Below are 15,816 nucleotides of genomic sequence, written 5' to 3' on the forward strand. Positions count from 1 at the left end.
ATGCGTGTGTAAGAGGTGATGTGCGTAAATTTCATACAACCACTATAACACTCCTCTTACCTGCACCTCATCTCTATACTACTGAAACTGAGACTTGGAGAGGTATTGCAGAGGGATTTTGTACATGACCCTGAATGTTAGAACCAACTTCTGGTCAGTAACCAGGAGACAGTATCGTCCAACTGTTCACTGAACAAAGAGTTAATAGCACAAACCCATTGCAAACGGTATGTGGAGTACTTCTGAAATACTTTCTAAAGCAAAAGCCATTAAGCAGTAAAGTTTCCACTACTCCTTCCTGTAGAGATTCCAACAACTCTACTGCTGGCTTTCAATGTACAGGCATGTCATGAATGTTTGGTTTGTAACATTTGTATTACAATGAGAAGCTTTGACATAACATTTACACATCTGTACTTTAGTACACACATGTGAACCCATTCTTTCCCCTCTGATCTTCTTTCAGAGATGATTTCTCAGGTTACAGTGGGACTTAAAATGTAGCGTCTGTCATCTTGGTTTCCTCAGAATCTGAAAAGATCGCAGGGTCTCAGCCCTCATTCAGTCACTTGTCAGCAAACAAAAGTCTAGTAACTCCTCTGTCCCTGGGTTAATAGCTGACTGGTTCTCCTCAGGTTCTGTTCTGTCAGTCTGTAGCCTCTATCCGGAGTATCTGCAGCTCTGAATTCCTGCATTCACAACTGAGCCAGGGAGTAACATCTTTGAAAATGGCTCTGGGAAACCAGAGATCACAAGGTCTCAGCCCTCATTCAGTTGCTTGTCAAGAAACAAAAGTCTAGTAGCTCCTCAGTCCCTCTGAGGAATAATCTACAGAGATTCTAGACCCCTCAGCCAGTCAGGAAACAGACATATGTCCTATTGGACATGTTACCACAGAGCAACGCAGCTCTGAATTCCTGCGTTCACAATCGAGTCAGACAATAAAACCTTGAAAATGCATTTGCTGGTTAAATTTCCAGGAGCAAATAAACCTGAGGTGATTTGGGAACTAGTCACTGATATTCTGTGGGGTCTCATCTCACTCAGCCCCTGGCAGAATCGGGCCCAGAGCACACGGCACCTTTAGAAATAGGACCGATTGAGAAACCCTCATGCAGGGCATCGGGATTTTCATACTCTGAGCTCGCTTTGAATGTCAGATTTCTGTGTAGCTTGAACAGCCCACCATGGAGCATGGGCAGATATAGGGAGGGGTTCCCAAGCTACCTAGTGCTGCCTGTCCTCCAGCCCCATCACTGAGTCACCCCGACAGCCCAGCTGAGTCCTCTGCCGCTGCATAGAACATCTGCAAATGGAAACAGCCTTCAGCCTTTCCCCTTCACTTTGTATTTTAAAGATAGTGAAACCTGCCAACGTACCCAATTCCTGCTAGAAGTGGAGCCGCTGACACCAGAGGTCTTCACCCTAAAGGACAAGGAGTCATCAGAAAGGTAGCATGGGCAGCAGGCAGTATCTTTCAGATAGGGAGGCAAGTGTCTTTATGAAGCATGCTTGCAAAGTCCCTTGGGGGCTGCTTGGCCATCGGGGAATGTCAGCTGCTTGGCTTTGTGTGCACCAGCTTTAACTCCTGTCGTGATCAATGGCAAACTGCAGGAGGACAAATCACAGGGGATGCGTGGTGATGCTACCCACCTGGACTGCAGTGCCAGCCCTGCTGCAGGCTCTATTCCTGGAATCCGGGCTTGTCATAACCAGTGGCGGATTTAGAGTTAGTGCAGCCCCATGCGTAGCTTTATTTTTGGGTTTCCCTTTTGGGACCCAGCCAAGGAAAAGAATATTCTCTCTTATCTCCCCCTCCCATTTTTCATTCTCTTTTCTTCATCCTCCTCCTATATTATAAGTAATAGGAAGTAAATGAAAATAAAGTGAGGTACCTTTATTGGCGCAGGGGGTTACAGACCGAGAGGCGCTCGGACACTATAATGATTGGGGCCAGAGCTAAGTGCCGTAGAGTGTGTTCAGCTCTGTGTGCCTCATAAGAACGATTTGGGGCACTGGGTGAAGAACCTGAACTCTTCCCAACACCCCTTGGGGATGAGGCCTGTCATTAGCACAGCACCCTTTGACGAGGGAGTTCTGGGCCCCTCCTGCAGCTCGGCAGTAAGAGGGGGAATCAGGACATGGTTTCAGAGCGAAGGATCTGGGGAACGTTGCCTGGCCGAACAGAGCCCTGCTGTGAGGCCCCTCAGACTGATCCTGACCTCCCACCCACTCCATGAGCAATGAGAGCTGCTGTAGCACTGGAGATAGACCTCCCAGCCTGCATCCAAATTTCTATCATCACCAAGTTTGGGGGTAGCAGGATGTGGGGGAGGCAGCTGTTTGTGTCCAATAGAGAGCAGTAGCAGGCACTTGGAGCTGGGACTGGGTCATGACCATTTCCATGAGGAATGTGCATGGCCTTGCTTACCTGGCGTGAGCGTGTCTCATGCCTGAACAAGAAGAAAGACCCTCTGAGCTGTGCCTCAGGTACCCAGTGACTCTGCGAGCCTGTCACTGTCATGTCTGGCTGGCTGTGGTGTAACCTTGTTCCTTACAACAGGAGGCTCTGTAGCACAGTAAAGAAGGAAACAATGTTTTTGCTGCTGATGGACTGTGTGACCAGAAATGTCTACTTATTCTCAGTTCCTCTGCTTGTGGGTGCTCCGCTTGCAATATGCCCAGCAGCGCCACACTTTGTTGGGGAAGAATCAATACAGCTTTTCAAAGAAAAATCATACCTCACCAATCTATTAGAATTCTTTGAATGTGTCAAGAAAAATGTGGGCACGGGTGATCCAGGGCATATAGTGTACTTGGACTTTCAGGCAGTCTTTGACAAAGTCCATCACCAAAGGCTCTTAAGAAAAGAAAGCAGTCATGGGGGAAGAAGGAAGGTCCTCTCATCGCTGGGATGATTTGGTTGGGTTTGGTCCTGGTTTGAGCAGAGGTTTGGACTGGATGACCTTCTGAGGTCTCTTCCAACCTAATCTTCTAAGATTTTATGATCAGTAACTAGTTAAAAGATGGGAGACAAAGGGTAGAAATAAATAGTCAGTGTTCAGAAGGGAGAGAGGTAAATAGTGGTAGCCTCCTGGATAGATAATAAGACAGAGAATATCATATTTCATCTACATAAATCCGTGGTACGCCCCCATCTTGAATACTTTGTGCAGTTCTGGTTGCCCCATCTCAAAAATTATATATTAGAATTGGAAAAGAACAGAGAAGGGCGACAAAAAGGTTTAGGGTTATGGAACAGCTTCCCTATGAGGAGAGATTAAAAAGACTGGGACTTCTCAGCTTTGAAAAGAGATGACTAAGGAGGGTTATGATAGAGATCTATAAAATCATGAGTGGTGTGGGGAAAGTGAATCAGGAAGTGTTATCTACCGCTTCACATAACACAACAACCAGGGTCACCCTTGAAGTTAATGTGCAGCAGGTTTAAATCAAACAAAAGGAAGTATTTCCTCACACAGAAGTATAACTGATCCAAAAAACAACTAGGTAAGTTCATGGAGGATAGGTCCATCAGTAGCTGTAGCCAAGCTGGTCAGGGATTCAGCCCCATGTTCTGTGTGTCTCTAAACCGCTGACTCCCAAAAGCTGGAAGCAGACGACGGAGGATGGATCACTCGATAATTGCCCTGTTTTGTTCATTCCCCCTGAAGCGTCTCCACTGGCCACTGTCTGATGACAGGACACTGGACTTGATGGACCATTGGTCTGAATCAATATGGCCACTCTTATGTTCTTAAATTGTTTCTCTGATGGATGGACTGCTGCAGACAACCCTTTTCCAGGGACTCCTTCTGTAACCCTAGCAGACGTCATAAGAACATAAGAACGGCCATAATGGGTCAGATCAAAGGTCAAGCTATCCCACTATCCTGTCTTCTGACAATGGTCAATCAATGCCAGGTGCCCCAGAGGGAATGAACAGAACAGGGAATCATCAAGTGATCCATCCCCTGTCGCTCAATTCCCAGGTTCTGGCAAAAAGAGGCTATGGAAACCATCCCTGCCAATACTGGCTAATATCCATTAGCTATCCTCCAGTCTTTTGGTACAGAAGCTAAGTGATAGGTTACAAGCCACAGCTAATAGTTCTGCAATTTCACATTTGAGTGTGTGGTAGGGTGCCCATTGGTCCTGTTTTGGCTGGTACAGTCCCTTATTTAAGTCCTGTCCCAGCTGACCTGACATTTTTTGGAAAGGAGGCTTTTGTCCCATACAGGGCCGGTGCAACCATTTAGGCGACCTAGGTGGTCGCCTAGGGTGCTAGGATTTGGGGGATGCCATTTTCTTCGGCAGCGACCGCAGCGGCCGGATCTTAGGCTGCCCCAGTCGCTGCCGGCATTTAGGCGGAAGGAGTTGGGGCAGTGGAGCGCGGGGAGGGCCGCCTGCAGGGGAACTCCCCGCCCCAGCTCCTCCCTGCCCCGCCTCCTCCCCGAGCACACCGTGGCTGCTTCACTTCTCCCGCCTCCCAGGCTTGCGGCGCCTAAGCTGATTGGCACCGCAAGCCTGGGAGGCGGGAGAAGTGAAGCAGCCATGGCGTTCTCGGGGGGGGGTGCCGTGGGGGGAGTGCCTCAGGGTGGGGGTGCGGAGCTGCCGTGGGGGGGTGCCTCAGGGCGGAGGGGGGGAGCTGCTGCATGGGGGGGCACCTCTGGGCGGGGCCTCGGGGACGGGGGGGGCACCAGGTGGAAGTTTCGCCTAGGGCATGAAACATCTTTCCACCGGCCCTGGTCCCATATGCTCTTACTGACTTTATAAATTGGAGGTTTTCATCTACCTCTTCCTCGTAACATATGTGAAGGTAATACGGACTGAGTCTATGGCGGCACTCTGCGTATGGAAAGGTCAAAACCTCCCGACTATGGCTGAGGTATTGTGCCCATCAGCTACTCAATCAGCCTTCCTATGTGCAGCCCCCTCCACCCTGTACAACACCCCTTCAGCAGATCCTGCTTGCAGTGGCTACTGTGACAGGCCCTGGTAGCACATCTCTGATGAACCTGTGCTAGCAGGGAGATGGAGAGAGTCCTAGAGCAGTTGTGGAGGCCCAGAGATTGTTGGTAGGTGAGCCTAGCTACCAGTGGATCACTGAGATATGTGCCTAACTTTGTGGATCCCTGGATTCTGGGTCCCTCTTTTCATTTTTCAGGGAGAAGGGAAGGGAAGGGAACCCCCCCCACCCCGGAACAATCCAAAGGAAATATCCAAGTAGGAGCCTTGTGGAATCTCCCTTCCCTGGTCTGCACCCTGGGTTGGTAATGCAGCAAAGGGGACTGCTAGGGAGAAATCAGGTCCTATATTATTATTCTATTTTATTTTATTTCAGCAAGATCACAGCTGTGACAGCATCATTGTTACCACTTGGCCTCCCCCAAGGTAGCCACGTCACTAATCGGAACCATATGGACAGTAATGACCAGGAGTGAATTTACCATGAAACAAGCCGTGTGGTGGCACGGCGCCCCCAACCACAGGGGAGCCCAAAAAATGCAGGAGAAATCTCATCTGACAACCTGCCCCCGAGTCCCGGCCGGCGGCGTAGCAGGGCTCAGGCAGGCAGCCTGCTTGGATGCTGTAGCTGGTGGCCCCATGCCACGCCCTGAAACGGCCGACTTCTGGCACGTCTCTGCGCACCCCTGGTGCAGGGCAGGAGGCAGATCTGTGTGCTGCCCTTGCCCCGGAAACCCGCTGCCCCCTCCCCTCCAGGGGCACACAGAGACGTTCCAGCAGCAGCATGGAAAAGCCAGGGCTAAGGCGGCTCCCTGCCCACTCTGCCTCCCTCCTTCCACCCCGCTCCCAGAAGCGACCGGCATGTCCCTGCGGCCCCTGGGGGGGGGGGTGTCACCGTATGCTCCCCCCACCCAGAGCGCCAACTCCACAACTCCTATTGGCCAGGAACTGCAGCCCCCTGCCCTCCTTCCCCCCGCCTAGAAGCCTCTGCCAGAGGGGTGTGAATGCCAGTCACTTTGGGAGCTGCGCCACCCTTGGGAAGTGCCACCCCCTGACCTCCTTCTGCACCCCAAGGCCCTGGCTCATCCCAGAGCAAGCACCCCACACCCAAACTTCCTCCCAGATCCCAAACCCCTGCACTTCCTCCCACAACCCAACCCCCTGGCCCAGCCCAGAGCCTGCATCCCAAACCCAAACTTCCTCCCAGAGCTCGACCCCCGCACTCCCTCCCACCATGGAGAAGTATCCCTTCCTATTGATGTACTCCAAGGCAAGGGGCTCTGGCGCTAAAATTGGAATTTGTGTGCCATCAGTTGCACCGCCACAGTTAGGGAAACCCATCTCTGCAAAGCCATCCACTATTTCATGCACATTTCCCAGCATCACGGTCTTCAGTAGCAAGATGCAATTTATTGCCCTGCACACTTGGAGTAATACAGCCCCAACAGTGGACTTCCCCCCTCCAAATTGATTTGCAACTGACCTGTAGGAGTCTGGATTCATCAGCTTCCACCCAGCAATTGCAACACAGTTTTCTACTGAAAGGGCAGCTCTCATTCTGGTGTCCTTGTGCCGCAGGTCGGGGGCCAGCTCAGCATATAGCTCCAGGAAGGTTGCTTTACGCATCCTAAAGTTCTGTACCCACTGGTCTTCATCCCACATCTGCATGACAATGCGATCCCACCAATCCGTGCTTGTTTCCCTAGCCCAAAAGTGATGGTCTACATATGCAGCTGCTTTGTGAATGCCAAAAGCACTGATAAGTTGCTGCCGTCCATATCAGGCAGAATGTTGGGGGCCTGCGAGTCGTCCTCTGTCCGTAACTTCACGAGTAACTGTGCTGCCATGCGCAATGTCCTCACGACAGTTAACAGCACATAGGGAAGAGAGCGAGAGAAATACACGATCCATCCTATCTCACTGCAGATGCTGGTGCGCACTACAAAGACTGAGAGTTGGAAAAACAGCACGAAAGGAAGCCGGAAACCATTGGAGGGCTGGGACAAAAAGCAGTGCGTGACGGAACATTTTGCACATCTCAGGATGTGCAACGCTCCGTTTCCGCCTTCCCACAACACCTAGAGACAGATGGCGTCACCAGGGACTGTGGGATACTGTAACGATGCTGCCCTTGGTGGGACACTTCTGAGAGTGCCAATTCAGGATAAATTGCTTAAAGCAGGGCAGTTACAGCCCAAGGCTGGGGTTCCTTTGCACACCAAGGCAAACCAAACCAGCCAGACAGAGAAGACTCTGGTTTTACCCCACAGGCTAACCATAAGTTATACAAGCAATTCCCTTAGACTCTCCTGTTTCCCAGTATCACCATCAGTGCCACTCGTTATGGGGACAAATGCTTATGAAAACCAACACCCCAGTAAAAGAAAAAAGGTTCTCCCGATCCGAAAGGACCAAGTCCCAGACCCAGGTCAATATACAAATCAGATCTTACTCACAAATCACGCTGTTGCCAATCCTTTAGAATCTAAAATCTAAAGATTTATTTATTCATAAAAAGAAAGAAATATAGATGAGAGCTGGAATTGGTTAAAAGGAATCAATTACATACAGTAAAGGGAAAGTTCTTGGTTTAAGACTTGTAGCAGTGATGGAATAAACTGCAGGCTCAAATCAGGTCTCTGGAGTACAAACATCCACAGCTGGGATGGGTCATTCAGTCCTTTGTTGAGAGCTTTAGTTTGTAGCAAGGTCCCTCCAGAGGCAAGAAGCAGGATTGAAGACAAAATGGGAGAGTTTCCAGGGCTTTTTATAGTCTCTTCCCTGTGGAAGGACACTTCTCTGTTCTTACTGTGGAAAATTACAGCAGCAAGATGGAGACTGGAGCCACATGGGCAAGTCACATGTCCATACATGACTCAGTTCCTTACAGGGTGATGCTGTTGTTTACATGTTAGTTTGAACGTTCACAGGAAAGCTCAGTTGTGGATTGGCGTCTCACAAAGTCCATTGTCAGTTAAGTGCTTTTGGATTGGGCACTTACTGATGTGGGGAAATAGAGCAGGGTGGCCTTCTTTCCGATAACCAAGATCCTGGGCCTGAAGACCCTGAAACATCTCCCCTAGAAAACTGCCATACTGAGGACTTTCGTGGGTAATGGGGTAGGCCTAAAAGCCTGAACCAAACTGCTCAAATCAGTTTGTGAGGCTATGCCCAGTCAAAAGTAGCAACAGAGGAGGGAATGACACCCCCCCCCCCCCAGCAGCACTGGTGAAATATGTTCATGGCTAATGAAATATAATAACCGCTTGTGTGAAGCAATAGGTAACTTTAGCTAAATGCAAACTGACTCATGCAATTTCTCCTTTGCATGATCTATGACCTATTCCGTGATTCCAGCTATCTGCAAACTAGCCCCCCCCTTAAGCCTTTGCTGAAATCCCCCGGAAAATGACATAGTTCAAGTCTTAAGAAATGTACCAAAGCTAGGGCCGAATACCACCCCTGCGGAAACCACCAAGCGCCCTTCTACCCAAACAAACACCCACTCCTCGGAAATTAGGTCAGAGGGTAGGGAGGGGGGTGAGAGGACTGACCCCAACCCCAACACCCTAGCTCGTGATCACCCCAAACCCAGCCTGTGATTTGCCCCCGAGCTCGTGTTCACCCCATGCCCAGCTTATAATTGGTCCCCAATTTCTTAACTCATGACGTATTGTTTGTACCCTGCTTGTGGTTTAATGGAATAAAAGCAGCATGTGAGCTGTTGCTAGGGGTGTTGGTCTCCGGACCACACCCCAGTGCGCACTGGTTTGTATGTCAATAAAGGCCTCAGGCTATGAGTCTTTGAACTAAAATGACTGCGTGGGGGTCTTTGACCACGACACTGAGAATAGTCCCTTCTCAAGAAGTTGACCAAATGCTTCACTGAGGCTACTTAGAATCAAAACACATTAAAATACAAGTACATAGTCAATATTCGTAACTTCAACTACAAAAACGATACACACATACAAACAGCATAATCATAATCAGCAAATCATAACCTTTCCATAGACAACTTACACAACAACCTTTGTACAATATTTGCTGCAAATATATAACGGTGGTTGCAAAAATGATCTATACGCTCACAGGTTATGTCAGTAACATCACAGATACATACCCACAGTGCATTGCTCATGCTGTCGACAATAGTGCCCTGAATGTGGACACAATCTGTCTACAGAGGGAGAAAATGTAGACTCGCTTTGGCCACTTTGCTTTTCTCGATTTTTTCATGTCGACATTAGTTTCATTGACAAAACTTGGTAATGTAGACAAGCCCTTTGTAAATGCTGCTGACTGCCTTGGTCTCCATCCCCCAGTGAGCTGTCCCCACTCACCAGCCCCTCTCCCAGTGCTCCAAGCCTTAAACCGTGGCTGAACCTCTCTCTACAGAGTGGAGATCAGTAGCTCATGTCGTCTCAGATGGAAGGGTCCAGCAAGGAATAGGTGGCTGGTGTTTTTCATCTCCCAGGTCAGCAGCGCTGGAGCCAGCACTGATCTTTCACTTGACGAACACTCTGATTATCCTTGCACGAAGGTGTTTGCTTTTCACGCTGTACACGATTGAGTTAATGAGGGGTGGGACGAGCAGGTAGATGTAGCCGAGGACAATCTGTAGTAAGGGAGATGAGCTATTCCCAAATCTGTGTATAAAAGCCAAGCCAATAACTGGTATGTAGAAGAACAGGACAGCGCAGAGGTGGGAGACACAGGTGTTCAGGGCCCTGAGGCACTCCGTGTGTGATGCAACACTCAGCACAGTTTTGAGGATCATCACATAAGAGAGGAAGATGAGCAGTGAATCCAACCCCACCGTGAAGATTGTAAGAAACAAGCCATAGATGTAGTTGACTGTGATGTCCGAACAAGCCAGATTCATGACATCCAGGTGCAGGCAGTAGGAATGGGAGAGGACATTGGCTCGACAGTATTGCAATCGTTTCAGGAGAAAGGGGAATGGGAATGATACGGCCACCCCTCTTAGCACACACACCAGTCCCATCTTGGATACTCTTGGCAGGGTTAAGATGGAAGCATATCTCAGTGGGCTAGAGATCGCGACAAAGCGGTCAAATGCCATAAACAAGAGTATGGAGGATTCAGTGAATGCAAATGAGTGGATGAAGAACAGCTGGGCAAAACAGGCATCGAGGCTGATCTCCCTAGAGTTAAACAAATGTATGCCCAGTATTGTAGGCATGGTGGATATCGATATGCCAAGGTCTGTGACTGCCAACATGGAAAGGAAAATGTACATGGGCTCATGGAGGCTTGGATCTGTTTTTATAATGAACAGAATAGTTGAATTTCCCAATATTGAAAAAACGTAAATGAAGCAGAAGGTGAGAGAGATCCAGAGATTTTGGACGTCTTCCTGCCCAGGTATCCCGGTGAGAAGGAACACTGAGTATTTGAGTTTGGTGTCATTGACAGCTGACATAATGTACAGGGCGGGTTCCAGGAGTTTTGAACTTTCCTTCCTGAAAGGAAAAAGAAAAGGTGACTAGATGATATTTAATGAGACATCATTCTGCTCTCTGTGCAATTCTAGAGACTCCCAGGAGCTCAAGGAAGATCAGCAAAAATATAGTCTTGGATTTACACCACAGATACGAAGATAGGTATTGCCAGACTGGATCAGATTTGCAGTCCATCTAGCTCAGTATCCAGTGGCCAGTTCTAGATGCTTCAGTGGAAGGTGGAAGAAGCCCTGCAATAGGCAGCTATGAGATTACCTGCTCCCAGGAAAAGTTTCCCTCGACACCTACTAGCTAGACATATTTTGTGGTGTAAATCAGGAAGGTTGTGGGCCCTTCCAAGACTTTTTAAAACAATCCTCAATACTGGAATTGGATTTTGTGGTTACCCATATACACATCCAGTCAGTCTTTGAAAGGTTCTAAGCTCTTGGCCCCATTGATATCTTGTGGCTTTGCGTTCCGCAGCCTACTTGAACACTGTGATTTTACAATTTTGACCTTCACACGGACACCCTTTCTGGCTCTTAACTTCTGATTGTGGCCCATTGTATCATGACATGTGTGTTAACACATGGCAAGTGCATGGTGAAAATGGTCATTGTATTTATCTGCCCTGCATAGAAGCTAATTCAATAATAGTGACTTCAACTACGTCACTCCACATTTAAATGTGTAAATTGGATCAGAACTGGGTTCTATTAAATTTCCCTTATCAAATGCTCCTGGTGATACACTCTGACCCCCAAGAATCCCTCCAAGAAAAGTTGACGTGCTTTGCCTGGCCTATGTTGTCTGAATCCAGAGATGTGGATCATCCTACAGGCTTCTTTTCATCCTCACAGTATGACTAGTGCAAACACTAGGTTTCCCCTAATATCCAGTTGAGGCAAGTTACTTCTGCCATGCGTGTGTAAGAGGTGATGTGCGTAAATTTCATAAAACCACTATAACACTCCTCTTACCTGCACCTCATCTCTATACTACTGAAACTGAGACTTAGAGTGGTATTGCAGAGGGATTGTGTACATGGCCCTGAATGTAAGTATCATACAACTGTTTACTGCAGAGAGTTAATAGCACAAACCCATTGCAAACAGTATGTGGAGAACTTCTGAAATACTTTCTAAAGCAAAAGCCATTAAGCAGTGAAGTTTCCACTACTCCTTCCTGTAGAGATTCCAACAACTCTACTGCTGGCTTTCAATATACGTGCGTGTCATGAAAGTTTGATTTGTAATATTTGTATTACAATGAGAAGTTTTGGCATAACATCTACACCTCTGTTCTTTAATACACACATGTCAACCCATTCTTTCCCCTCTGATTTACTTTCTGATTTACTGTTATATACGCCATGATGTGCCAGCAATGCTCGCTGCTATGAACATCTGCAAAACTGGACAGTCCCTTCGTAAAAGGATAAATGCACACAAGTCAGATATCAGGAATGGCAATATACAAAAACCTGTAGGAGAACACTTCAACCTCCCTGGACACACAATAGCAGATGTTAATGTAGCCATCTTACAGCAAAAAAACTTCAGGACCAGACTTCAAAGAGAAACTGCTGAGCTTCAGTTCATTTGCAAATTTGACACCATCAGCTCAGGATTAAACAAAGACTGTGAAAGGCTAACCAACTACAAAAGCAGTTTCTCCTCCCTTGGTGTTCACTGCTAGAAGAGGACCTCACCCGCCCTGATTGAACTAACCTCGTTATCTCCAGACTGATTCTTGCCTGCATATATATACCTTCCTCTGGAAATTTCCATTACATGCGTCTGACGAAGTGGGTATTCACCCGCGAAAGCTTATGCTCCAATACATCTGTTAGTCTTTAAGTTGCCACAGGACTCTTTGTTGCTTTTTACAGATCCAGACTAACACGGCTACCCCTCTGATACTTTCAGAGATGATTTCTCAGGTGAGAGTGGGACTTAAAATGAAGCGTCTGTCATCTGGATTTCTTCAGAATCTGAAAAGATCCCAGTGTCTCAGCCCTCATTCAGTCGCTTGTCAGCAAACAGAAGTCTAGTAGCTCCTCTGTCCCTGGGTTAATAGCTGCAGCTCTGAATTCCTGCATTCACAGTTGAGCCACTTAATAACAGCTTTGAAAATGGCTCTGGGAAACCAGAGATGGGGCAGAGATGCCGGTTGCTCTGTACCTCTGAGGGGTCTCTACAGGGCAGAGATTCTAGAGCCCTCAGCCAGTCAGGAAACAGACATACGCCCTATCGGACCTGTTACCACAGAGCAACACGGCTCTGAATTCCTGCCTTCACAATCGAGCCAGACAATTTAAAACCTTGAAAATGCATTTGCTGAATAAATTTCCAGGAGCAAATAAATCTGAGGCGATTTGGGAACTGGTCACTTACATTCTGTGGGGTCTCCTCTCGCTCAGCCCCTGGCAGGATTGGGCCCAGAGCACACGCCACCTCTAGAAATAGGATCTCTTGAGAAATCCTGAGGCCGGGCACCGGGATTTTCATACTTTGAGCTTGCTTTGAATGTCAGATTTCTCTGTAGCTTGAACAGCCCACGATGGAGCATGGGCAGATATATGGAGGGGTTCCCAAGCTACCTAGCGCTGCCTGCCCTCCAGCCCCGTCACTGAGTCACCTCAACAGCCCAGCTGAGGCCTCTGCCGCTGCACAGAACATCTGCAAATAGAAACAGCTCACAGCCTCTACACATCACCTTACATTGTAAAGATAGTGAAACCTGCCAACGTACCTAATTCCTGCAAGAAGGGGAGCCACTGACAGCAGAGGTCTTCACCCTAAAGGACAAGGAGTCATCAGAAAGATAGCATGGGCAGCAGGCAGTATCTGTTCAGATAGGGAGGCAACTGTCTTTATGAAGCATGTCTGCACATTCCCTTGGGGGCCACTTGGCCATCAGGGTATCTCAGCTGCTTGGCTTCGTGTGCAACAACTTTAACCCCTGTTCTGACCAATGGCAAACTGCAGGAGGACAAATCACAGGGGATGCACGGTGATGCTACATAACTGGACTGCAGTGCCAGCCCTGCAGGCTCTATTCCTGGAATCCGGGCTTGTCGTAACCAGTGCTGGATTTAGAGTTAGTGGGGCCCCATGCGTAGCTTTATTTTTGGGTCCCCTTTGGGACCCAGCCAAGGAAAAGAAAGTTCTCTCTTATCTCCCCCTCCCATTTTTCATTCTGTTCTTTTCATCCTCCTCCTATATTATAAGTAATAAGAAGTAAATGAAAATAAAGTGAGATACCTTTATTGGCGCAGGGGATTGGGGTGCGGAAGGGAGTGCGGGCGGTCGGGCTCTGGGAGGAAGTCTGGGTGCGGGGTGCGGGCTCTGGGCTGGGGCAGGGGGTTGGGGTTTAGGACTGGCTGAGGGGTGTGGGCTCTGAAGAAGTTTGGGTGAGGGAGGGGTGCAGGCGCTGGGCTGGGGCAAAGGGTGTGGGAGAAGGTGGGAGGATGGGCTCTGGGAGGAAGTTTGGGTGTGGGGTGCGGGCTCTGGGCTGAGCCAGGGTCTTGGGGTGCAGGAGTGGGTTAGGGGGTGGCACTTCCCTAGGGTGGCATGGGTTCCAAAGTGACTGGCATTCACAACCCTCTGGCCGTAGCTTCTAGGTGGGGGGGCAGGAGGTATCCATGAGCCACTGCCAGCAGCTCCCACTGTCTGCAGTTCCTGGCCAATAGGAGCTGTGGAGTCGGCGCTTGGGGTAGGGGCAACATACGGCAAACCTTCCCCCCCCCCGAGGCGCTGCAGGGACATTTCGGCCGCTTCTGGGAGAAGGGTGGAGGGAGGGAGGCAGAGTGGGCAGGAAGCCGCCTTAGCCCTGGCTTGCCGCGCTGCTGCTGGAAGGTCTCTGTGTGCCCCTGGAGGGGAGGGGGCAGTGGGTCTCTGAGGCTGGGGCAGCGCACAGAGCTGTCTCCTGCCCCGCACCAGGGGTGCGCAGAGATGCACCAGCAGTCGGCCAATTCTGTGCATGGCATGGGGCCACCAGCCACAGCATCCAAGCAGGCTGCCTGCCTGAGCCCTGCTACGCTGCTGGCCGGGACTCGGGGCAGGTTGTCAGATGAGATTTCTCCTGCATTTTTTGGGCTCCCCTGTGGTTGGGGGCCCCGTGCCACCACACGGCTTGTTTCATGGTAAATCCACTCCTGGTCATCACTGTCCATATGGTTCCGATTAGTCACATGGCTACCTTGGGGGAGGCTGAGTGGTAACGATGATGCTGTCAGAGCTGTGATCTTGCTAAAATAAAATAAAATAGAATAATAATATAGGACCTGATTTCTCCCCAGCAGTTCCTTTTGCGGCATTACAAACCCAGGGTGCAGGGCAGGGAAGGGAGATTCCACTAGGCTCCGTACAGGGAAATTTCCCTCGGATTGTTCCGGGGGGTGTCCCTCCCCTTTTCCCTGAGGAATGAAAAGAGGGACCCAGAATCCAGGGATCCACAAAGTTATGCATAGATCTCAGTGATCCACTGGTACTTAGCCCCTTCCCCCCAATATCTGAGCCTCCACAACTGCTCTAGGACCCTCTCCAGCTCCCTGCTAGCACAGGTTCATCAGATAAGTACTATCAGGGCCTGTCACAGCAGCCACTGCCCGCAGGATCTGCTGAAGAGGCATTGTACAGTACTGAGAGGGCTACACAGATATGGGAAGATTGGTTTGAGTAGCAGATATGCACAATACCCCAGCCATAGACTGGTCGGGAGGTTTTGACCTTTCCACACCCAGAGTGCCGCCATAGACTCAGTCCGTATTACCTGCATTTATGTTCTGAGGGAGAGGTAGATGGAAACCTCCAATTTCTCTTGGGGATCCAGGCAGCTGCAGCTGGGCAGCATCATGGCAGCTGAGCGTACAGAGAAAAGTGATCCATTTTCTATGAAATCTCATCCTGAATGAATGGGTGAAAAGGGAACATTTCAGTTTGAGTCTCTGTTATTTACGGTGTCTGTTTTCCAGCCCAGCTGTAGCTCAAAGCATGAGCCTCTGTCCCTTGTACTATAGGACACACCCCTGGGTGGCAGCACTCCCACACTGGGCAGCCCTTTAGGGTGACCATATTTCCTAAAGAGAAAACGGGCGACACCCAGCTGCTCACCAGAGGCCCCCACTCACCCTCCATGCAAGGCGGTTGCCTGTGGCTGGAACACTGCCTCCAGCTCTGCCTCACCTCATGTGTGGAGCTGGCATCTCCATTCGTCTCCACTGAACATTCCTCTGCTCCCCACTTCCCCACGTTTTTGACAGGAAGGGACATTTCTCCTGTTAGCACTTACAAAGTCAGCAAGAGCATATAGGACAAAAGCCTCCTTTCGAAAAAAATGTCAGGTCAGCTGGGACAGGACTTAAATAAGGGACTGT

The 15,816-nt window shown here is 49.3% G+C and overlaps 1 protein-coding gene across 1 annotated transcript; it reads right to left on the minus strand.

Annotated features, from left to right (window-relative positions):
• Positions 1–9,475: 9,475 nt before the first annotated feature.
• On the minus strand, positions 9,476–10,414 carry LOC135895540 (olfactory receptor 51G2-like). Its single transcript, XM_065423655.1, has one exon. The coding sequence runs from the start codon at positions 10,412–10,414 to the stop codon at positions 9,476–9,478; it is 939 nt and encodes a 312-aa protein (XP_065279727.1).
• Positions 10,415–15,816: the final 5,402 nt, after the last annotated feature.

The sequence above is a fragment of the Emys orbicularis genome, chromosome 1 (genome assembly GCF_028017835.1).
Source record: "Emys orbicularis isolate rEmyOrb1 chromosome 1, rEmyOrb1.hap1, whole genome shotgun sequence".
Taxonomy (NCBI): Eukaryota; Metazoa; Chordata; order Testudines; family Emydidae; genus Emys; species Emys orbicularis.